This window comes from Myotis brandtii, unplaced genomic scaffold, assembly GCF_000412655.1.
Source record: "Myotis brandtii unplaced genomic scaffold, ASM41265v1 scaffold1137, whole genome shotgun sequence".
In the NCBI taxonomy this organism is placed as follows: Eukaryota; Metazoa; Chordata; class Mammalia; order Chiroptera; family Vespertilionidae; genus Myotis; species Myotis brandtii.
In genome coordinates, this window is record NW_005353916.1 from 557042 (window position 1) to 582178 (window position 25137).

Below are 25137 nucleotides of genomic sequence, written 5' to 3' on the forward strand. Positions count from 1 at the left end.
CCTCTCCTTCTTTCCCCCTCCTCCCCCCACCCGCCCTCCTGAGGGCCGGAGAGAGAGAGAAAGAAACATCCATCAGCTGCCTCCCATTAGTGCCCTGACTAACTGGACTTGAATCTGCAACATTTTGGTGCATGGGACAAAGCTCCAAGCACCTGAGCCATCCGGCTGAGCCACCAGGCCAGGGTCTCTTTCCCCTTCTTAAACTTTGTCCTTGTTACTGCTGCCCTTCTTCTGGCCACCCTTGTTGTTAGAGTTCCTACACCATATTTTTAGTGAAACTGACTTATTTCATTATCCATCTATACTATTAGTACTTGAAGACACAATAGAGATAATTAACTCAAATTTCAAAACTTATTTTTGGAGGATTCTTATCTGGTACCTGCTTTAACTCTTTTAAAATGTCAGATTTCTTTCAAGGGTAATTTGACTATTATTTACTATTATAACCATCACTATGTGATAAACATTCAATCAAATCACTTTTTCATTTGAGGTAAATTAAAAATTGGTTGATTTAAAAACTGGTTTTTTTTTTCAGGCAGTTTGGTTATTTGGAGGGGTTCTGCTTCATTGTAGTTAATGGCAAAGCCAGAATTGCAGTGCAGGTCTCCTGTTTTCTCAGCCTGCAACTACTCTTTTGCACTGTATTATTTTGCAAGGTAAGAAGCCAGGCCTTTGACTACGAAGATTGATTTCTTCTTGGTAGTTATTAATAGTTTGTTCACTTTAAAGGCCCAGATAGCTATGTGGGATTACCCAGATTTTTTTTTTTTTAGGGAACATTAAGCATTTGCGTAGTCTCAGGAATGTCACTTTGTGTGTCCTGTTCCTCTCCACTAGAATGTCAGCTGCAGGAACCTTTCTGTCTTCATCATCCTGTGCTGGACAGCACCTAAAAGTCTGGCACATAAGAGCTTGGAATTAGTACTTGTCCTGTGAATGTATGAATTTTCTGTTCAAGATTTCCTTCCCCAAAATAAAAGGGGGAAACATCTATAAGCCATTTGTAATGCCTTTATCTAACTGACTTGTAGTCTTCTCTGCAAGGAACAGACATACATCCTTTGGAGATAAAGGAGGGTGTTGCTGGTGGTGTTTGTTACGGTGGTATTACCTGGTTTGAAAATGCTTTGAAATACTGCATATACTCTGATTAAACTTAGCTTTTTAAGTAGGTATTGTTTAAGCAGCCTTTGGCACATTTTCAAAAGCCTCAGCATAGTTGCTGGCCCAGTACCTGTGGACACTAGTGTCTCGGACAAATTTTTTGTTGTTGTTAATCCTCACCTGAGGATATTTTTCCCATTGATTTTTTAAAGAGTGGTGGAGGGGGGAGGAGAAGGAGGGAGGGAGGTGAGATAGACGCATCATGCCCTGACTAGGGCTGGGAATTGAACCTGCAACCCAGGTACATGTCCTTGATCAAACCTGTGACTCTTCAGGTGCAGGCCAACACTCTAACCACTTGGCAACATCATCCAGGGCTGGGACAATTTTTTTGGTGGAATTGGGTGGGGGAAATGATCTGAAAGAAGTTCAGTGAAAGTAAAACAAAGATAGTCCTTCCCCAGAGAGTTATTTGTGCTTCCCTAGATATTTATTTATTTATAGTTGTGCAGTTTATTTTTATTCCTATCAATGTAGCCCATAGAGGTTAATTCTATTTCAAACATCTGGCAGGATCCTGCCTGCCAATTGTGGAAGGGAATTATTTGGTCTGTTTTGTAGCCTTCCAACATCTTTCTGCAGTAATTTTCTTGGCTTATACTGTATTTCATCTTCCTTTCTAATCCAAGAGGCCCTCCTTAGAAAAGCATCTTCAGGAGCTTCAGATTACTTAATGACAACTGACTCGACATGTGGCTTCTAGAGCTCTCTGTGTAAAAACTTCAAAAGATAACAGGACTACTGAATTGCTTAAGGTTGGTTTTAGTGTGTGCCTGTAGAGCCTATACCTCCAAGGTGCATTTGTTACCTAGCAGAGTACCATTTGTGCTGAGCATATTTTTATAATGTAACGTTATTGCTAGAGACCCACTTTCCCACAAATAGAGAAGGGTTATCTCTCTATTGCAGTGATTTTCAGCCGGTGTGCCTTGGTGCACTAGTGTGCTGCAAGAATTTTTAAAATGTGCAATACATGATTATTTAGTCAGGGGCACTGACCTTTTTTCCCTTAGCTTGTCAAATTAAAAAAAAAAAAGACAACAGCCAACACAATAATAGTCATTTGGTGTGAATGAATTGAAATTATACCCCCTTTTTTTGGGGGAGGGGGTCAGATTGGCAAGAAGATCTTTAAAAAAAATTTGTTTTGTGCCTCAGAATTTTAGTAATTTGTTTGTGTGCTTTGCGATGAAAAAGGTTGAAAATCGCTGCTCTGTTAGGATCACCACTCCTGGCCTTTAGAACAGTCTTGCCTTACTAGCTCCAGTCATATCACCTTGTGGGTTAGGGCATGTATTTTCCTTTTCCCCTTGGGAATTACTAGTTTTGATCACAGAGTGATTTAGGTGAAGCCTTCATCCAGCTTCCTCATGGTAGACTTCCTGGTCTGGATAGGACAAGGGTAGGAGTGACATTCTGTTGGGTCTCCTGCTGAGAGCTGGGTGTTCTCTGGACCTTTGGCCTGTCGTTCTTCTTGCTCTTCTCTATGGTGTATCTTTGGTGATCTTAGTGCTGTCTGTGCTACTATTTGGCTGCCGCTGAACTGAATTGATTACTGACGCACACTTAGCCACTCCCCTTCTTCCCCACCACATACATACAAAGGAATGAAGTTCCATAAAAGCCAGGACCACATTTGGATGGTTCTCCATTGCATCTCAGTCATGGTTACTCTCTTGAATCTTGAGGCCTTTTGAGAATTTGTGAAAGCCTTGGATCCTTTTTCTACAGGTGCGTATGCATATGGTTTTGGGAAAAGGAGATTACTGCAGGAAAGGTAACATGGCCTCCTTAAAAACAAGCCACAGGTTTTCTAACCTCAGATTTATTGTGGTTGCTGTGAAGATTTCTGCTTGATCATTTTCTCAGCATGGTAACTCTATATTCCTTATCCTATAAAAATAAGTTTGGACAAAGAGGAGCACGTAGGGAAAAAGATGGGAACAAGAGAGGGTGAATGAAGAGTGTGGTTATAAGTACCTCTGTTTCTCTGATTTAAATGCTTCAAAGGAAATTATTTGCCCTTACTAACCTTTTCTATAATCTCTGTCACTTCTAACTCTTGCTAGCTTTCTCTTCTTTTGTTTGCAGTTAAGGATACTCTTAAAAGATTGTCTTTCAGTCTTTTTTCTTTCTTTTAAAAAAAATGTATTTTTATTGATTTCAGAGAGGAAGGGAGAGGGAGAGATGGAAACAACAGTGATGAGAGAATCATTGATTGGCTGTCTCCTGCACGCCCCTACTGGGAATCGAACCCGGAACCCTTCAGTCCGTAGGCCAATGCTCTATCCACTAGGCCAAACCGGCTAAGGCCAGGCTTTTTTCTTATAGCACCTTTAATACTGACTTTCTAATCCAAATTGTCCTGATGTTTGAAGGTAAAGGAAACTATCTTTGGATATTTGAGGCAACCAGAGTGGATCATCCCACTTAGGGATACTCGGCCCATTATTGGTATAAAGCTGTTTGTTATATCTATTTGAGTTTAGCTACTTCACTTGGGTGGGCTGCATTTCCAATAACCTTTACTCAGTCCTCTGGGTAAGCTGGCACTACTGCTCAGTCCTCCCTTCCATCCCCAACCCCATTCTCAGTGTTGTTTTTAAAGTCACCTTTTAGGGAGAGGGCAGGGAGCTTATTTCCTTTATTTGGAAGATTTATAAATAGGATCAGGAGATAGAAGCTTACAGAGCGCAAGCAATTATATTGTTATGTGCACAGTAATAATAGAACATCCAAGATTACTTTTTCTTGAAATCTAATTTCTGTACCTTGTCTTTGTTATTGAATCTTTTCTTCATTATACTGAATATAATTAGCTTATAGGTTTTTTTTTTCTAAGAAGTATTTTTTCCTCTTATAATTTCTTTTCATGGTAGATTGTTTTTTGACCATATTCACATTTGTACATATGAATTCTATTTCATAAAGTGGATGTTACAAATTCATAGTCCTTTTTGTTTAAGTCACATATACAATATCTAATCTCTTTTTCCATTTTCCTGATTTTTTCCCCTACTCCCAATATGGAGATGGAAAAAGGGGATAAGTTTGCACAACACTCTAGGACCACTGTAGTCAGACCCAATTCTCCAAAATTTTTTTGACTCTGGTAACTAACCTAAACTGGATTATAGGTAGCATTTTTGAATAATAGGTGATGTTTTAAGTCTGTTGAGTGCTTCTTTAGTTTATTCAGTGTATTGAGCTCTTGTGAATTATTTAACTACAGTATGAAGTAGGTACTGTTTTCTCTCCCATTTTACAACGGAGCAGATCCAAGTTCAGATAATTTGTGGTAGGTTACACAACTACTGTGTGATAAAGATGGTATCTTTCTTAGCTTGGGCTGCCTTAACAAATACCATAGATTGGGTGGTTTAAACAATAGGAATTTATTTCTCATAGTTCTGGAGACTGGAAGTCTAAGATTAAGGTGCCAGCAAATTTGGTGTCTGGTGAGGGTTGTCTCCTTGGGTTGTTCACAGCCACCTCCTCACTGTATCTTCACTTCAGTCCTCAGTACTGCCTGTGGGGAAAACATACACGTGCACACACACACATGGAGAGAGAGACAGAGAGGGAGGGGGAGAGAGAGAGATTGCATGCTTTTCTGGTTTCTCTCCTTATAAGGGCACTAATCCCATTGTGAGGGCCCCACCCTCATGACCTCAGCTAAACCTAAGAGAGAGACAGAGAGAGGGAGGGAGAGATTGCATGCTTTTCTGGTTTCTCTCCTTATAAGGGCACTAATCCCATTGTGAGGGCTCCACCCTCATGACCTCAGCTAAACCTAATTATTTCCAAAGGCCTCATTTCTAAATACCATTATATTGGGGGTTAGGCTTTTAACATATGAATTTGGGTTGGGTCACAATTTGATCTATAGAAGATGGTATTCAGACCAGGTTGGAAACTTGAGATTCTAAGTAAGTAGTCTGGCACACCATCCTATTCCCTGCTTCCATAGTTTAGGAGTGCTGGTACCCAGAAGGCAAGTTGGCCAGCAATAGTGAATTCTGTCAGTAAGGGTGTATATACTCCTTTAGTATCATATGTATTGCACAATTCTTTTGCCAAAAACACACAAAATCACACATCCAAAGAAAACATGGAAAATAAGAGTAAATATAAGTAAGAAAACGAAAGTCATCTATGACCTCACTCCCTGGAGAACTATTGCCATTACCATTTTAGTATATTTCTTTCCAGTCTTCCTCTTTAGGAGAAAGGACTTACATAATGGCTTTATATGATTCATAGTTTTATGTTCTGCCTTTTTTCTTTTAGCATCTCATCATTCCATGCCAGTTATATTTTTTAGAACCATTCTAAATGATTTTTGCCTCAAAGAAAACAAATTTGAGAGCTTCCAAGAAGGTAGATGACAGTATGAGCTTAGTGTGGGAGAAGTAGTCAAGATTGATGACTCAGAGCCCCTCAATGAGAGAGAAAACATAGAAGTAGCAGGTGTGGAAGGTGGAATTGATAAATTCAGTGTATACTTTTACAGAATGTAGTACCTATGAGACGTCCCCCTGAAAGTGCTCATTAAGTAAAGAGCCATCTGGACTGGATGTCAGTTTTTTAAAATTGTCATCATCAGCCCTGGCTGGTGTGGCTGAGTTGGTTGGGTATCATCCCATTCATCGAAAGGTTGCTGGGTTCGATTCCAGTCAGGACACATGCCTGGGTTGTCGGCTTGGTCCCTGTCTATTAAAACCCTGGAGGTGGATGTAAATCGTCTCTGTCGGAAATATATGGCAGTTTTGTTTTGTTTTTAATTTATTAAAACTTATATAATTAAAATTAGGGTAACAACTTTCTAAAACTTGAAATTGGTGGTTTTCATGAATGTCAAATGTCCATTAAATGATCTGTAGATGATACATTTTGAGAGGCAGTGTTCCAGTGCTTGTTGAAATAAAATTTTAAGTGTTGGGAGGAAAAAAATCTAATGACCTACCAATCTCTTCCTCCTCCTTCAGGGTTAGCCTCGAACTTTTGTACTTTTTTCTCAACCAGCCAACTGCCTGCGGCCCTTCCCCCTGGCCAGCCCCGCCCCTGATCACCCCCCCTATCCCAATATAAGGCAGGTCCGGCCAGCCAACCACCCATGGCCCCTTCCCCAGGCCACTGGCCCCCGATTGGCCCCCGTCACCTCATTCGGGGGCAGGCCGGCCAACCTCCCACAGCCCCTCCCCTAGCCCCATTCAGGGGCAGGGCCGGCCAGCCCACAGACCCTCCTCACGGCCAGACTGGCCCTAATCGGGTCCCGATTGGGGCAGACCCACCGGCCAACCTCCCGCTGTCTCCTCCTCCTGACAGGCCCAGCAGGACTCCACCTGTGCATGAATTCGTGCACTGGGCCTCTAGTATTTTAATAAGCACCTAACTGTGCCAGCATTAATTTAATACCTGATACAGAGCTGTAAATGTGACACTGGTGTTACCTGTCCTCTTGAAAGAGTCTATTGCATGAAAAAAATATATTTTTCTAAATCTCTAAATTCTCATTTGGTCTTCTAATATATCAAGCTCTTAATTGTTGCCAGAGATAGCAGTGGCCAGTAGGTTATTCTTTAAATGAGACTTCTTTTTTTTTTTTTTTTTAAATATATTTTATTGACTTTTTACAGAGAAGAAGGGAGAGGGATAGAGAGTTAGAAACATCGATGAGAGAGAAACATCGATCAGCTGCCTCCTGCACGCCCCCCAGTGGGGATGTGCCCGCAACCAAGGTACATGCCCTTGACCGGAATCGAATCTGGGACCCTTGAGTCCGCAGGCCAACGCTCTATCCACTGAGCCAAACCGGTTCGGCAAATGAGACTTCTTTGTGGTGAGAGTTAAGGGGTCTAAAACTCTTGGTACCGTGAAGGTGAATTCACTTTGTTTGTATAAACAGATCTCAAATGGCATCGTACAATTAACTTAGTCGCTGTTATCTAATATCCACTTATGTGCATGTGTTTTTATGACCAAGGGCCTATATATTTCAACTTCTGATAACCGCAAAGAAATAGGATCTCCTGGATGTGTTTCATGAATTGGGTAAGAAGATAACAATATGAATTTGTTACAGTTTGTACGTGTTACTTTATTATTTTCTGTGATGAATCTAGTTCATTTCATAGAAGACTTCTTGAGACACATTAATTATTGATTTCCAATAATTTTCAAAACTCTTAAAAGGTTTAAAAGCTGGAGTGACAACCCTCTTCCTCCCATTCCCTTATTCTCAGCTTGGTATTAAGAAGAGATTATTTGTCAGAATTCATCAACATTTTAAAGAAGAAATTAAATCACCTAGGACAAATGAACTATTTAAATATTTTCTGTAAGATTATTAAGAAAGGCAGTATTTTTGTTACTCCAATTTAAATGGAATAGGTAGAGTAGAAATTATATTGGACACTTTATTGTGAAAAATTGAACTGTTACCACACTTGTTAGGCAGTCACGGGGGTGGCCTTCATAACAGATGTACTAATTGAAAGAAAAAAGGATGAATATGTGGTACAGACTGGGTGAAGACAATATGAAAGTTTTAAGAAATGTGTGTACTCCATTGTTCTCCACCCAAAGAAGACTCGTATTTAATTCTTTTTCCAAATGCACATTCTGTTTGCGTAAATCTACATCTGCTACTAGCTTTGAACATTGCCTGAAACGTATGTGCAGCTTGGCAGAAAATCTGATATGAAGAGAAAAGTACAGGATCATTTGTCTTGTTAAATAATGGAGCAGAGCCTTCACAGTTCCTAGCCTCCCCGTGCTCGCTGGTGTCCCATGGTGCTGCTGGGAAAGCGGCTTGTGATTATTTTCTTAACAGTCCTGCATGGGTTAGCCCTCTGCTAGAACAGATAGGAGATTCTGATGTATATCACTTCCCTATTCTGTTTGTTGAAATCATTGATTTGTTTCAGAGTTGTGGAGTTTTGTTTGTTTGTTTGCTTTTAAAGCCATCTCTTGATTGGGCTTAATTTGTTTCTCTGCTACAAAGAGTGTGTACTAGATCTGGTCTCTGTTCCCTTACTTGATGTGTTTGTACAGGTCATCTGTGATCTGAGCCAGTTCTTAGTTATAAAGCAATCTTGGCATAAGTTTCAAATAGTAACATAGAATGAAATATTTCAGGAGTTTGATTACATATTTGCTATAATTATCAACTTTGACATTTAAAAATCTTTGACGGTAGTTTCATCATTTAAAATCTTACTGGACTGGTAAATTATTGGTTAACTTAGTGGTAGTATCAAACAGGTACATGCTGTGGTTTCTGAAAACCTTTAGAAATTGTGGATTTCTGTTGTATTTCTTTATTATGCTTTATTTATTCAGAAATAATTTATACTTTGCCAGTAAGAAGAGATGAATTTTTGTAAATGGGTGGTTGCCTGGGCTTTGAAGTCAGATTCTGAAGTAAAATTGAGTCCTGCCACTTTACAAGCTGTGGGAAACAGCTTTCTAAAAGGATTTCAATAATCGTGATTAGCTCGTTAGAGTTATTGTGAGGAATAAAGTCAGATAACATATGTAGATCACTTAGCAGGAAGTCTGACATAATAAGTGCTCACTAAGTGCTAGTTTCTTTCTTGGTGCTTAGCTCTACTCTTTCCCTTCAGGCTACACTATCTCTATATATTTCAAATATAATTTTATAACATTTTAGGATTTGATACAGTATTAAGTCATTAAGGCAATAGATCCATTAAATTTATAAAATTTAGATTAGGTTACTTTGTCCTTTAAGAGTTCCCTAATGAGATATCTGTAAAACATTTTCTTCCCCTTGATCTGAGAGAGCTCGAGTTTTAGAGTATACTGCAGCTGTACCAGTAACTGTCTACTTTCTGCTCATCCCTAGCCTGGCCAACTATGGGCTGTTCTTTGTTCCTGTTTTTCAGAGAGAAATTGTGTTTCATGAGGGCTCCCTTAAAATAATGAAATAAAAAAGAAAATTTTAAAAATGAGAGTGAGAAATTGAAGGTGAAAAGAATGCTAGCTAATTATTCGACTCCTACTGAAAAGCTTCTAATCCATTGTCCTCCCCAGTGATCTTCAGAAGAACTCAAATCTCAAATGCCTGGTGATTGTTTGGCAGAGTAGCTATAGCATTTAAATATAGGACAACATATTATTTTCAGTGTTTTCATATTTGGAGATAAAACCAGAGAAAGCCCAACAAATGTGGTGGATTTTTAAAAAATATATTATTGATTTTAGAGAGGAAGGGAGGAGGAGGGCGAGATAGAAACATCAGTGATGAGAGAGAATCATCTATCAGCTGCCTCCTGCAAGCCCCCTACTGGGGATCAAGCCTGCAATTCAGATATGTGCCCTGACTAGGAATCAAACCTTCACCTCCTGGTTCATAAGTTGACGCTCAACCACTGAGCCTGGTTGTGGTGGATTTTTGAAAGGAATAGTTATTGGGCAGCCTGCCTCAGTTAAGACAGTTTTTTCTCTCAGCAGTTTAAAATTGACTGTTTTGCAAAGGATATCTGGAAAAAGTGAATATGAATATATTGATGCCAGACTTCGGAAAATTATTTAGTTTTGTAAACCAGGCTCTTCTTTGCTTCGGAGAGACTTAACAAATTAAGACAATTGTAAAGGTTGGAGAGATTTATAAAACTTCAGCTCATTTTTACAATCCTACAAAGTTTTGTAGCACCACCTCAGTTACATCTAAGTGTAGCTTTTGTAGAAAATTGAATTGGCTTAGTAGTAACTACTAATTTTTCTTTGGATTTCATTTGCTGTGTACTACTTCGATAGGGTGTTAGCTTTTTAAACTACGAATGTTTCAAAAGTTCTTTTCTAAACTTTTCACTATGCAATTCTGAGCCCTTCTGTTGAATATTATCATAAACTCTAAAATAGTCCCCCCTCTAAAAATTTTTTCCCCTTGCTGTTCATCTTTGAGAAATTCCCCAGGATTATTTAGCCATTAACTCAGAAGTGAGTATCATTGGTTGAAATTGCTGCTTGGGTTTCTGTTAAATAAGAGAACTTTAGAACGAAAATGAAAGCGTGTCTAACCTGGACCAGCTCTACAAAATTGCCTATAAGTGCTTGTTTCTTACTTCATTGACCTGCATTAACTCAACAGTGCGGGAGTTGAGGCACTTTATGTCAAGGGGCCCCATTTTTCCTTTTCCTCTTGTTTCTTTGAAGAGATTCTCTTTGTTCTTAGGTGTGAGGCACTCCCTAGATAGGAGTAAACCTTATCTCTGCCTAGTCACGTCTTTTATATCCTCCTATCTACACTAATAAAAGAGAAACATGGTAATTGGCGTACGACCGCTACCCTTTTCATTGGCTAATCAGTGAGTATATGCAAATTAACTGTCAGCCAAGATGGTGGCCGGCAGCCAGGCACTGAAGCGAGCACGAGGCTTGCTTGCTGCAGACTCCAACGTTCACTGCCTCACTTGCCGGCCTCTCATCTGCAAGTCTAAGCAACTATATACTATGTTGCAAATAAGAAGGTAAACAAAACCCCAGAAAACAGCCGGACTGAAACCCAGCCAGACCGAAACATTATATCCATGTTTTCAGCAGCGAGGCCTCAGAGCTAAAGCTGGCCCAGAATAAAAAAAAAGAAAAGAAAAGAAAACAAGGAGCGGTTGGGAGCTTCAGTCACTTGCCAGCCGGAAAACAGCCCTCAGCCCCTCACCCAGACTGGGCAGGCACCCCAGTGGGGACCCCCACCCTGATCCAGGACACCCTTCAGGGCAAACCAGCCAGCCCCCACCCGTGCACCAGGCCTCTATCCTATATAGTAAAAGGGTAATATGCTTCCCAGCACCGGGATCAGCGGAGCAGCGAGGCTCCCGGCACCGGGATCAGCGTGACAGGGGGCAGCGCCCAAACCCCCTGATCCCCCTGCGGCTCTGTGTGTGACAGGGGGCGGGGCCACAACCTCCCTATCCGCCCTGCTCTGTTCGTGACAGGGGAAGGCACCCCAACCCCCTGATCTGCCCTGCTCTGTGCCTGATAGGGGGGAGCTCCCCAATCCCCTGATTGCCCTGCGGCTCTGTGTTTGACAGGGTGCAGCACACCAACCCCCTGATCGGCCCTGCTCTGTGTGTGACAGGGTGCGGCGCCCCAACCCCGCCCCCCACGGGCCCTGCTCTGTGTGTGACAGGGGGCAGCGCCCCAACCCCCTGATCGGCCCTGCTCTGTGGGTGACAGGGGGTGGCGCCGCAACCTCCCCATCGACCCTGCCTTGAGTGTGACAGGGGGCGGTGCCCCAACCCCCCAATCGGCCCTGCTCTGAACCTGACCCGGGGCTGCACTTAGGGATTGGGCCTGCCCTCTGCCACCCGGGAGCAGGCCTAAGCCAGCAGGTCGTTATCTCCCGAGGGGTCCCAGACTGCGAGAGGGCACAGGCCGGGTTGGGGGACCCCCCTCCCCCCGCCCCCGGAGTGCACAAATTTTTGTGCACCGGGCCTCTAGTATTAAATAAAACTCCAGCCCAGGAACATGAGGCTGGCTGGCATAAGAAGGCAAACAGTTCAGCTCCCACTTGCCAGAGCCTGTGGGCTGACACAGCATTGTCACAGTCACTTCCTGAGAGTATGAGCCTGAACCCGGTGCCTGGTAAATTAGTGCTATAGCTCAGTTGGGTTTCTTGTTTGTGTACCTACCCACCCTTAATATAACTCCTGAGAGAGACTAGCATAGTCACGCAAGCAATGGCATTTGTCCCGGAGATCAGAATCTGGAATGACCATTTCTTATTTTTTTTTAATAAAATTTACAAAATTTACATGTCACCATTTCAGGATTTTTTTGTCTGTTCTGTAGGCCAGAGGGGTAAGTAGGTGTGGTGTGAGATCTGTTCATTAATGGTGCTGCTTGGAAGCACACTGTTGAGACAGTTAGTGCAGTGGTCGCCAACTTTTCAGACCTCACCGACCACCAGTGGCCCACGGACTATAGGTTGGCGGCCACTGGTTTAGTGGACAGTCTGCTCTACATTTCTTACCTCTATTTAGGTTTACTAGGATGCTTTTGCAGGTTTTTGGTTTTGTGCTTTTGAAAACTTGGGTTGGAGGAGGAGAAAAAACTGAGTGGATTAAGGAAGACAAGGACTACATATCGGAAGGACACAGACCTAAAAGTTTGCAGAGATAAAGCAATTCATTTGGCTGTTTGTGAGTTGTTTCTTGTTCCTTGGCTTGTATATACATGGAAAAAAATCACTTCTTAAGAATTTTGTTGAATCAAAATGACCTTTTCAAACCATGCAGTTATTGGAGCTTTATATGAATAATCCTGGAAAGGACTGGCCCTCAGTGCTCCCCAACTTTACTTTGGAGCTCAAGCACCCCATCCTTACCTTGTCACAGATCACTTGTAGTCCTTGTTTTTTCGTGTGGGGTCTCCAAGAGGACATTGTATCTTCTTTTTTTTTGTTTTTTTTTTTAGGTTGTGTGTTTTTGTTTGATTTTTTAAATTGGGGTGTTAATTCCAAACCAAGATAGAGAATGTCTGGAAATTTCACATAGAATAGGCCCAGCACATATTTTTTTGTGTGTGTAATAGTGAAATATCATTGCATTGTAGATTTTCAAAAGCATTTTTGTCAGCTCGCCTCTCATTGATCTTAACTGTTAAATTTTTATATTCATCTATAATATTTAGGACATATGAAAATTTTAATGACCTTAAAAACAAGTTTTTATTAAAGTCTTGCAAAATCTGTGTCATGGTTTTCTGAGCTGTAAGAAGCAGAAAGTGGAAGTGCCTCCCTCTGTCTCCAGTAATATCTCTCTATTTCTATATTCTGATTCTCAGAAATAAATACAATGGAGGATGATGGTAGGTAACTCCATAGGATGGCAGGCCTCATCCCTTAGTCTCTTCTTTTGCTGAGAGAAACACTTCATTTTCATTCTTTTCCTTATCCAGTAGGCTGTAAGGTAGGTAAGACTCTGGATGAAGAAGGAATTTGGAGGTTTGCTACTAATCATATAGTTCTTTACTGCCTGCATCCTGAAAATGCTATTGTATTTAGGCTACTGGAGGGGAGACTTAGTAAGATATTACAGAATATCTTTCAGAGAAATGCATTGCTTTTTAAAGTATTAATATATGCTGCCTCAAGGCCTGTTTTAGTTTATAGAAAAATCATTACTTATAGTTACCATATCTGATGAACAGTGTGGAGTCATAGCATTTTGGGGAATGGGGGGCTTACCTAAAGGTCCCTGTTCGGGCGCCAGATGCTGGGGTCCAACCCCAGCGGGGCCAGGGGTCCCCAAAGGTGTGGACGGAGTCGGCGAAGAAGGAATGACATGGAGACTGGGTTCAGTTCATCAGCATAGCGAGGTTCTCCCTCCAGGGTCTCCAGCCAAGTTCTGTGTACAGGTTCTCTTGCTAGGTTCTCCAGTCAGGTTCTAGCCCGGATCTCCAGTCAGGTTCTGTCGCCAGGTTCTAGTCAGGTTCTCTTGCCATATCTGTATTTATACCAGTCGATTTAGGATCTCCAGCCAAAGTTCTGGTCGGGATCTGATTAGGATCTGATGTTTATTGTCTTGTTACATCTGTATTTATACCAGTCGATTTTAATCCTGTCAATTTCTATTGCAAAGGTTAGGGCGTCTCTTATCTCCATTCCAGGGAGTAAAGATTATGTAGCTTAAGTGTGATTGTTTGTAGTTAAAGTGATTAACTACCCACCTGGCACTTAGTTAAGGGGTTGTATCCCCTCCCTAACCTCAGGGAAAAATCCCCACCTGGGGAAACAACCTTTCTCGGAGAGGTGACCTTGGTTAAAACACATGGCGCTTAAGGAGAGCAAACATATTAAGAACAATATGCTATATATGCCAGGTCCCTTGAAACATATGCTGTGCAGATGTTTCTTTCCTGCAGCGACTGTGTCAAGCAGCAAGGATGGACCGGCTTCCGGCATATGAGCTCAGATCTTTCTGGAGATGGGAAAACTAAGCATCAGAGAAGGCTCATTAACTGGACAGCAAGATTCCCTACGGGAGAAATCTCAGAGCTGGCATGAGAACCTTGATCTCTAGATTCAAGTCTTTTCTTCTTTTCTACTAGAATCTAACTTCGGTCTATGTTATAGCTAAACAGTACACTAACATGTGCTTTGGAAGTATTGATTGTTTAAAAATTATCCTAGAAAATCATGTTTGTACTGTCAATTGCTTGGTAATCTCTCCCCATCTCTTCTTCCCTATCCCTTTAAAATAAATGGTAATTTGTCTGGTTCTCCCTTTACTTGTGATATTGAAACTTTTTATTTGTAAGTTAAATTGGATTAAATTTTGTTGGCCAAATATGATTTTACTTTACTTTCAAAAAGTTATGGAATTTTAAAGCAGTAAGAGACCATAGCAGTGGTTTTGTCCTAAATTTATGTGACTGATATGAATCTGTTAAACTAGCTGGGAAAAGGGGTCTCGTGTGCTAAAGAGACAAAAATTTAAGAGAAAGATAATTGATATATTATTATTATTTTTATTCCTCTTCTTGAGACCATCATATTGTGTATAAAAGGAAAAATGGAAAAAACAACGATGTAATTCTTTCTAAAAATATTTTTATTAATTTCAGAGAGGAAGGGAGAAGGAGAGAGAGAGATAGAAACATCAATGATGAGAGAGAATCATTGATTGGCTGCCTCCTGCATGCCCCCATTGGGGATCGAGCCCTCAACCCAGGCATGTGCCCTTGACCGGAATCAAACCTGGGACCCTTCAGTCCCCAGGCCAACACTCTATCCACTGAGCCAAACCGGCTAGGGCAGTGGTTCTCAACCTTCTGGCCCTTTAAATACAGTTCCTCATGTTGTGACCCAACCATAAAATTATTTTCATTGCTACTTCATAACTGTAATTTTGCTACTGTTATGAATCGTAATGTAAATATCTGATATGCAGGATGGTCTTAGGCGACCCCTGTGAAAGGGTCGTTCGACTGCCAAAGGGGTCGCGACCCACAGGTTGAGAACCGCTGGGCTAGGGCATCAGTGTAATTCTTGGGTAGTTGATGAGTTGGCTGTTATTTTTTAATTATGAAATATAGAACCTCCCTTGGAATAAGAAGATTTATAATTTCTTTGCCTAGTAACAAGTGTTGAAAAATAAGACCGTATCCATCCAAGGAAGGTTCTTTTACACTTTATGATCCTGAATTTTGTTTGCTTTGTGAGATTGTAGTGTTATAACCAAGGAAATGATAGACATATAACCTTACTTTTGTTGAAACCTGATTGTGCTTTAAAAATGAAATGGTTAGATTTTGAATTAAGAAATATATTTACTCACATAGTTATGCTTTCATTATGTAGAAAGAGCTTAGATGTTATATTGACTATAAAATTTTCTACTGTATCACACATTTGCTATTCATTATTGGGTTATATTGCTCTTCTAACGTTTTATTTATTGTCAGTTTGCACCTATTTTTCTAGTAATGCTGCTTTATTATATACATTGTAGTTATTAATCTGACAGAAGCAAAAGTCATCCAATCCTTTTATTCCATACATGGAGATTAAAATAAAAGCTCTAGTCTAATAAAAATATTATCTATTACTTAACACAAAGCAACACAGAAATAAGAAAAAGGAATTCTTTTTAAAATTTATCATATGCAGCAGGGGGCACCAGATGAAGGCAAAAATGAATTCTTATATTTTAAGCCGGCTACAGCTTGTATCCTGTTCATATTTAAATAATGTGGTAGTTTCCCCATTAGTTTTCTTAATGGTTTTAACTTTTTAGTTCTCAAAGCTGTGTTGAAGAAGACATTGATAACAATTCTCACTTATTGATTCCAATGAAATTTCTTAAAGCCAGTTTAGTAATTACACAAATTTTTTTCTTAAGCATATACTATTTTTAAGGTTTTCAAAGGGGGGGTGGAAACTACATTTAATAAATCATCCCTTGTTTAGCACAGGTATTACTGTGTTTTTAATACCTTTTCTACAAAATGTTTTTTCACTGATTAAAAAAGGAAAGTCCCAGTGATTTGAAATGATTCGAAAGCTTATTTTTTTCTTTGTGTGTGAGCTGAATGAATTTTAAGTCTGGAAACCTGTTCCCTTTAGCTAATAAATAGTTGTACAGAAATTATATTGGTGGCATCATTGAGTAATTTCTCTCTTATCCCCTTCCTCCCCTTGTTTAGTCCAATATCAGATGGAGATGATGCGGAGCCTTCGCCATGTCAACATTGACCATCTCCACGTGGGCTGGTACCAGTCCACATACTATGGCTCGTTCGTCACCAGGGCGCTCTTGGATTCTCAGTTCAGCTACCAGCATGCCATTGAAGAGTCTGTTGTTCTCATTTACGGTTTGTAGGAGTTTCCTTTATTATTCTTTTCTTCCCTTAATATTATTACTGCTACTATTTTTGCTTTCTGTCTTTTTGCCTCTAAGAGCAGCCTGGCAGGGCTTCTCAAGTAAATACCAACCCTGTTTCTGCAGCAGCCTCAGCAGCAGCTAAGTCTAGACAGGGTTTCCTTCTTTCTGTTTATTTTTCTTGCTATCAGAGCCCTGATGTGTACATTTTGGAATGCTGGAGTAGCTGCTTCATTTTTATTCCTCCATCTCCCCTCCCTCATTTGAAGGGGCTGGTGGAACTAGACCAGATGTCTAACAAACCCCGATTGCTGGAGTGTCTGGCTCTGTACGTGACTGACCAATCATAACACAGCGTGCCAAGTTTTTTTTTATACCTCTGACAGCAGCGTACAAAACCTGGACTGTTTCTTAGCACAAAGATTTTTTTCTTTTCGGCCTATTTAATGGTGTTTCCTCAAGCTCTCCAGACCAGATGTTCTGTGCTGTATCAGAACTGTAGGCAATTTAACAGCTTTATAGCCTCCCCCTCCCCGAACACTCACAGTTTGCCATATCTGGCAGACTTGCATATAGTTTCCAGCTGAGAAGTAAATGTAACGTCCTGAGTATCTGTCAGAAAAAATACTAATGAATACGATCAATCTTATGAGCTGCCCCAAAATTGTTTCAGTATGTTAACAATTGGATTACAGTAAAGAACAAGTTGTTAAAGTGTACTTATATTGGCTGGAAACATTGCATCATCAGACCTTGATGAATTTTCCACTTGCTTCAATCTATTTTGGTTTTCATTTTATCACCTATTGCTAAAAGTTTCACTGTGTTAAGTTTCAGACAACATGAATGTTAACACAGGTTTTAGGCGAATATTGGCATGCCAGAGCCGTTATCATGCAGCAAGTGCTAAGCTCCCTTACTCATGGACTGTTTAAGCAGTTAGTTTTGACATAATGAATTTCTCTAAAACTAAAAAGACACTTTTGTCATAGCACTTTGACTTTAGTGATTTTTAAAAAAAATCTGCTTTAACAAAGAACTTTAAATAATGCATATTAACATGGATAAATTTTGTTTGCAGAGCTATTCAATTAAATTATTTGACCGAAGAACCACACAAATGCATGCACTGAATTTTAATATTTAATATTCATCAGTATTTTTCTTCTAATTATATATATAAAATGTATAGAACATATATTTGATTTTCATCGTGATTGCTGGTTCTAGCTGAGGAAATTATTTTACCTATTACAAGTAGGATAAGTTCCTCCATTTTCACTTCCTATTTGCTATACTGGTTTGAATCTGTTTCAAATTGTGTTCTGATTATTTATTTTGATCTTTATTTTGTAAAGATTATATGCTAAATAACAAAATGTGCCCAGAACCAATGTCATTCAAGTACTCGTCCTGACAAAATTCTTAGTAATTTTTTTTCTCTTTTTCTCATTTGAGATCCCATAAAAACTGCTCAAGGGTCTCTCTCACTGAAGGCATACAGACTGACTCCTAAACTGATGGAAGTTTGCAAAGAGAAGGATTTTTCTCCCGAAGCGTAAGTGTTTGGGGGCCTATAAGGCACACAGTAAAGGACTGGCTGTTTTTCTTTTAAGATTTTAGTTTGCCACATTTATTGAATCCTTGGTGGCATGGAAATGTTTTTGCCATGTCGACGGAAGAAGTTTTCTGCATGGCCGAGTACCACTTGATTTCTTCCTTTCCATGTTTAAACTGTTCTGTATGGAGTATCTCATCTGTTGTTCTCACCACGGGCGGATTCAGTTGGAGTGGGAATTAATTAGCTACTAGGCTTGAAGAAAAAAATGATTAAATAACGGGAGATGGATGAACGGTCATCGGCTCTCAGATCAGATTGGAAACTCTGTGTCAGTCTGGTTGTGAGCTGTGTGTCTTATTTTCTGAGCTCCTGTTTCATGGGTGGGTGTGTAAACATTTTAAAGATTCAGTAAGGAATGCAGCTTACTGGAAATATTACGGGTGCAAGTATGCATAGAATTAATAAAGCTGTTTTGTGATCCTACACAATGGCATTGGAATATTTATGTTAAAAATTCTAAGAAATACTCAGAATTCTTCATTTTGTGTTCATTATAGGAATTTTTATTTCTTATTATAGTGGCTTTAACTTCATGTAGGATCGACAGACAGTTCATTGATAGTTTCTCTTGAAATTAAGGTGCAAAGAATTTAAAAAGAAAAGCTAACTCATGAAGAGTTTCTGGGTATGGTAACTATAACTAAACTATGAGAAGTTGCATTCTTGCAAATTTACATCTGAAGCATTCATGTGCAATATTCTATGAGTAGTGTTCTGCTAGTTGTTAATCTCGCCATTTCAGTAGGCTTTTAAAATGAACTTGCCAAAAACTTGAGTATTTCTCTTTTCTAGCTATTTATTTTAAATGTTTTAGAGATAGATTATATAACATAACTTCCTATGACACATTTTATTATCAAGTAAAATTTGAAGATACCTGATTACAAAGAGGGAATAGTTTCTTTTGCCAAGAATCTTATTTTCTGGGCTTATAGTGCAAACTCAGATCATTTCCAGTTATCCAAATCTCTCGAGTTATGCTTGACTGCAAAACATTCTCTCCCTTTTTAGAGAGTTCTAATGAAACAAAGATCCTGGAGAGGGCCTGTAATTAAGGGAAAATGTATGAAGTAGTCAATTTAACATTTATTTCTGACCACCAGGCTAAAGTATTTTTAACACGCTTCACAGATTGAAAAAGGGAAGTATCACCTTTGAGCACATGTTTGAAGAAGTGCCGATTGTAATTAAAAATTCACATCTGATCAATGTCCTAATGTGGGAGCTTGAGAAGAAGTCAGCTGTAGCAGATAAACATGAATTGCTCAGTCTTGCTAGCAGGTAAGAGGTCCTGCCTAATGAATGTGCCTTTTTATCACTTGCTGCAAAAGATTCTTTTATTTAGACTCTAACCTATCAAACAAGAAAAAAGAATTACTTAAGCACATTTGGAGGTTACTAAGACATGTAACAACATGTAGTACTTGTCCTGCCTTGCTAAGATCCCAGGAAAAATGCCAAACTGATAAAGTGAAGCAGTGTTTGAATACAAATTAGTTCCTGTTCTAGCAACCCTCCGCTGCCTTTGCTGGATCATTTTTGCTCTGATAAGGTAAATGCCCGTAGGGGAGGGTTTTTATTTGGCTTAGAGTTATTTATTGTACATTGCCCTCAGAGGCTATGGTACTATGTCTGGATATTTAATAATGCTCGGGAGAAAAACAAAAAAGTACTTTTTTCTTTTACTGGTGGCTCTTGCCCTTGTTCAGATGCAGACTTTATTAGTAGAAAGCTTCCCGTTTGATTTCCAGCTAAACTTAGAATTTTCTGGACCTGACACTGTCTTGCTATCTTAGACAGTGGTGACGTAATTTCCTTCAAGTGGCTGCTTTGGCTATGTAGTTGCTAAGGTTATTTATTATATTGGTAAAACACTGACTGAAGTGTTCCAAAACAAATAGTTTCCTTTATGAAATTACTGTCCCCCCCCCCATTTATTCTCTTAACAGAAATATGAATAGATTCCTATATATAGCTTCTCTTCAAAGCCCTTTAGGCTTGATATTAGTAATTGTTTTATGGTGGGTGGAGGCTAACAACAGATACATATAGTGAAATTAAATGGACAGAGTCAGTAATCAATCAATATGCATTTGTTTGAATGGCTGAAAGGAAAAAAAGTGTTGTTGTTTTTTTTTAAGCAACCATTTTAGAACAGAAGCTCAATTATTTATCAGTTTTCAGTTATCCCAGATAGAAGCTTGTACAACAGAACAATATAGGATTCTTTGTCATAAAACAAGTGCGATAAACCCAGAAGGACCAGAGAGCCCGGTGTCTTCTCCAGCGTCTAGGATGGGCAGAACTGTGGTTGAAGTGCCACTGTTCATTGCATGAATGTGCCACAGGCCCAGAAAATCTTCACAGGGGAAGGAGAAGGAAACTGGATGGTGAAGGAGTGCTAGGTGAGACAGCCAGGTTTCAAGACTAATTTGGCACTAAAGAATATGCCGTTTAACTGCAAACATAGCCATAGTAATTCTCCAGTTCGTCTCTTTAAGGAGGTCATATTTTTCTTTACTGCTTTACAAACCCACTCGGCACACCTGTATTTAAAGCTTTGGGCTAAGAACCTTTTTCAGCAGGGTTACAATTTGATGAATTTAAGTATATAGTTATATAAAAATTTTAAATTTACTATGTGAAAGCTTTTGCTTATATAATTTATGTCTTCACCTTTTCCCAAGCTTCCTTACTGAGCATAAAAAACACATACAGCCCTTCTGTGCTTTAACATTACCAGTGGCCTGTGATGTTTGCTTATCCAAAGCATCAGCTCTAATGGCCAAGAAAACATTCCCAATTCTCCATAGCTGCTAAGATCTTCTAGACAAATACTTCATGATAGTGTTTATTTTCTGTATTTTATGTGAAATAAGGGGAGAGGCCCTTTGCTCTTCATGTTACATTATTTTAAGAGTAAATTGGTATTCCTGTTGGGAGAGAAAACTTGAAGCAGAGCTTATATCAATGGACTGTTAAATTGACCCAAATTGATAATACTACTTTAAAAACTTTGTTCATCTCAAATTTTAATTTATAACATTAATCAGGCCAGTTGCCATAAATTTTTTTTCTAAGAAACCGCATCAGAAATTATTCTTAAGCATCTCCTTAAACATTTTGCTTGATCTTGCTTTTCACAACTCATACGTGGATACCAATTCATTGATTTACCTGGTAAATTTGCCTGTGTTATGAATAAAACATACTACAGTTCCTTTCATTTAAAAAATTCTAATTTTATTAGATGAAAGTTCTAATAGCTATTTTATAACAGCTTTTATTAATTTTTTAAAAATGTGTTACATAAGCCTTGAGCTTTTCACACATGAAAAAAACGATTGTTTTTAGTTGCTTTTAAAAAAAAGTAAACTAAGGGTGGGCATCATACTTTAAAGATAAATTGATATTGTAGCCAGAGCCGACTTATCACTGCATGTCTTGGCTGACATCTGTTTAAGTTATCTGTGTTCAGTTCTTTGTTTCCTTGGCAATAAAAGAAAAGGCTATTTTATTGGAACTCCTAACAATAACTCCCTGTTTTAGAATTCTAGTTGAACTAGTACTGAAAAGATCCCCATAAAATTGCCCTTGGTAATGGACCTGTGATTTCCTGGTATCTGTGAAATAGTTATGTATTACACTTAATTCCTTTTGCCTTACAAAGACTATTGTGCAGATTTTTTAGACTTTTTTGTTTGTTTGTGTTCTTTCACTATAATTGCATTTACCTATAATGATAGTACTTTAAAGAGAGTTTTTGGTGGAGAGGAAGGGTTTATTCTAGTAATACCTTTCTCATTGCTACAGTGTAGTCAGCCTCCAAGATTTAAGCTCTAGAAACAAATCTTTCTCTGTATCTGACAGTAACTTGCCTTCATGGTTTTTCTCCATTGTCAATGTGCACCCCCATTCTCACCTCCCCAGTTACCTGCTCATAGGATTGATGGTGAACTTTCTCTTTTAATGGTTCCACTTACAGACATAAATGACTTATTTAACAACTATAACCGTGTAGTTAATTTTGGCATTTCTTGCATTTAATATCATTTTGGGGGCCTCAATTCTTCTAAAATGAGATTAAATGCAAGAAATGCTGTAATTAACTTAGGCCAATCCCAGCCCTGCCTCTCCTGCCTTCTCAGTATCTGAATGCTGTAATTAACTTAGGCCAGTCCCAGCCCTGCCTCTCCTGCCTTCTCAGTATCTGAATTTTTTCCTCTGCCCTCCTTTCTCAGATATCTTCAGTTTCTATGGGCTGTTTCTTTTCTACTATGTTTATTGACTTGTTTTTCCCAATTTTAGAAATTTTTGAAAACGTTCAACTCTTCAGAAAAATAATACAGTGAACACTCATATCCCTTTACCTAGATTCACCAGTTGTGTATCTTGCCACATTTGCACTGGCTCTCTATCTACTACATACATTAAAAATGTGTATTCCCCCCATACCCCAACCATTTGAAAGAAAATTACAGACATTGACTCTTAACCCCTAAAGACTTGAAGTGCATCTCTTAAGAATAAGGACATTTAAACTTGTTTAAGTCTGTCTCATTTTAAAATTAAAGTTACAAAAAGAACATATTTTGAACGCATGCCATTATTATCCATATCCTTTCACCTTTTGCTTCATTTTTTTTTTATAGTCAAATTTTTTTAATAGAATTTTCTGCATGTTGTGTGTTTTCTCATTTCCCACTTATCTTCAACACTTAGTGCTCCATCTATTCTGTGTTGTTGGAGCTCTCACTAAAGTCACAGAAGATGCTTTTATCACTATAACCCTTTCTTCCTGAAATAGTTTCTTTAGAGTCTGAAACCTCAACTCCTTATTCCCCATGGTGAGCCCTCTTCTGCCCATCCCTGAATATCCGTGTTCCTCGGGTCTGCCTTCCCCGTGTGCACTCCTGGAGTGACTTCATCTGACTCCCACATCTCTGCCTTCGGCCAGGACCTCATTATTCCTGCTCCTCATTCCTCTCACAGTCTCCTAACATCCTGCTTTTAACCTTTCCCTTTTTCATTGGAGTGATCTTGTTAAATGCAAATTATATGTTCCTCTTACTCCTTTGCTTAAACTTTTTTTCCTCCAATTAAGGATTAGAGTGTAACCCTTTGTATTTAACAGTGCTGGCGAAGTTAGTATGTCCTTGCTTCTAAGAGTCTCTGCGCTGTGACTGTCTGCCTTAGTTTTATTGCTCTTTATTTCCTCCGATCTTGCCCTTTTCCTGCTCTCCTGGTGTATGAATTATTGTAGTTCCTCACGTGCATTGTGCTTTTTCATGGGAGTCTCTAAACATGTTGCCTGTGCCTAGTATCTGCTGTGACCCCTCCTGCCTTCCTTGTTTGTCTCCAACTCCCATTTCCAACTCCTCTTCAAAATCTCAAAATTCAGCAGTCACATAATTCAGAAAGTCTCATCTGATCTACCAAACTATCTTTTATGCTTCTGTTCTGTTATAGCAGTTATCACCACTGTGTTATATTTATCTTATTGCCTTCCTCTCGCTAGAATGTGTTGAGTGCAACAGTGGCATACAGAGTGTAACCCTTCGTATTTAACACTGCTGGCGAAGTTAGTATGTACTTGATAATGTGTGTTGGAAGGATACGTGGGAGATAACACAATATTGTTAAATTTTATCCCTAAAGTTATTTGGAAAACAGTGTGACTATATAATGAAATGGACCAGAATATTTGATTAGCTATGGGGAAACAAAGTTGAAAGTGATTCACAAAATTACAGTGAAATAAGATAAATAGGAAATAAAGCTTTAATTTGAAAAAAAGCACTTGATTCCTAGACAGGTTAATTCACTTGGCCAATGTTATGTAGGTAGTGCCAGACCTGGGATTAAACGGTAAATTGATTTACACACACACATACACCAGCAGACACACCAGTTCTATGCTCTTCTATTTAAGAAAGAGCCAAAAACTTTCTAATTTTCTTCAAGTTATAGATGGAATCCATATAGAACTCATATTTTAACTGGATTTACTTTCATTCATTCCCAGTATTTCCAGTCTCTGTCTTCCTCAGCTTTCCCCTTCTCTGGATGCTGAAACCAACCATGCAATTGCTTAAAGCAGAAAACTGGGAGTCCGCCTTGATTCTTGATTCCCTGCTCAGTTCTGCCCACTTTTCTCCATGCTCACTGCCCCACCCTAGGCCAAGCCAGCTCTGTTTGTCTCTGTACTACCACAGGAGAGGTGGTGTGTGTAGTTTTAAAAGTAGAGATAAAATTCACATAGAATAAAACCCACCATATTAGCCATTTTAAAAAGTACAATTCATTGGTTTTTAATGTACTCACAGTGTTGTGCAACCATCACCACTAATTCCAGAACATTTTCATCACCCTGAACAGACACCCTTACTCCCTAAGCAGTCACTCCTCCTTCCCCATCCCCTGGCCACACTGATTACTTTCTGTCTGTATGGATTGCCTATTCTGGACATTTCATATAAACGGAACCATATAGTAAGTGGCCTTTTATATCTGGCTTCTGTCACTTAGTGTAATGTTTTTCAGTTTCACTCATGTTCAGTACTGCATTCTTTTTATGACTCAGTAGTATTCTGTTGTACAAATAAAACACAATTTATCCATTCATCCTTTGATAGACATTTGGGGTTTTTCCACTTTTTGGTTGTTATGAATAATGCACCTATTAACATGCATGTACAAGTTTTGGTGTGAGCATGTTTTCAGTTCTCTGGAGAATATATCGAGGTGTGGAATTGCTGGGTCATCTATTAACTCTATGTTTAACTTTCTGAGGAACCATCAAACTGTTTTCCACAGCAGCTGCACTGTTTTTTTTTTTATTCCTACCACAATGTATGAGTGTTCCAGTTTCTCTACATCCTTGCCAGGGTCCACAATAGACTCTTTTTTTTTAATATATTTTATTTTATTTTATTTTTTTAAATATATTTTATTGATTTTTTACAGAGAGGAAGGGAGAGGGATAGAGAGTTAGAA

At 39.1% G+C, this 25137-nt stretch overlaps 1 protein-coding gene and 1 long non-coding RNA gene across 3 annotated transcripts in view; both read left to right on the forward strand.

Moving 5' to 3' along the window:
• Positions 1-25137, forward strand: part of EIF3H (eukaryotic translation initiation factor 3, subunit H) — an 88193-nt gene that overhangs the window by 56850 nt on the left and 6206 nt on the right. The window contains exons 3-5 of one of the 2 annotated variants that reach the window (XM_005857817.2): positions 16345-16512; positions 17979-18078; positions 19273-19422. In XM_005857817.2, coding sequence (XP_005857879.1) covers positions 16345-16512; positions 17979-18078; positions 19273-19422 — 418 coding nt within the window. The remainder of the gene's footprint in view (positions 1-16344; positions 16513-17978; positions 18079-19272; positions 19423-25137) is intronic. The other variant, XM_014547863.1, reaches the window with a different exon arrangement.
• Positions 545-2948, forward strand: LOC106727840. The gene is made up of 3 exons (XR_001364092.1): positions 545-662; positions 1800-1925; positions 2902-2948. It is a non-coding gene; the product is annotated as an uncharacterized LOC106727840 (long non-coding RNA).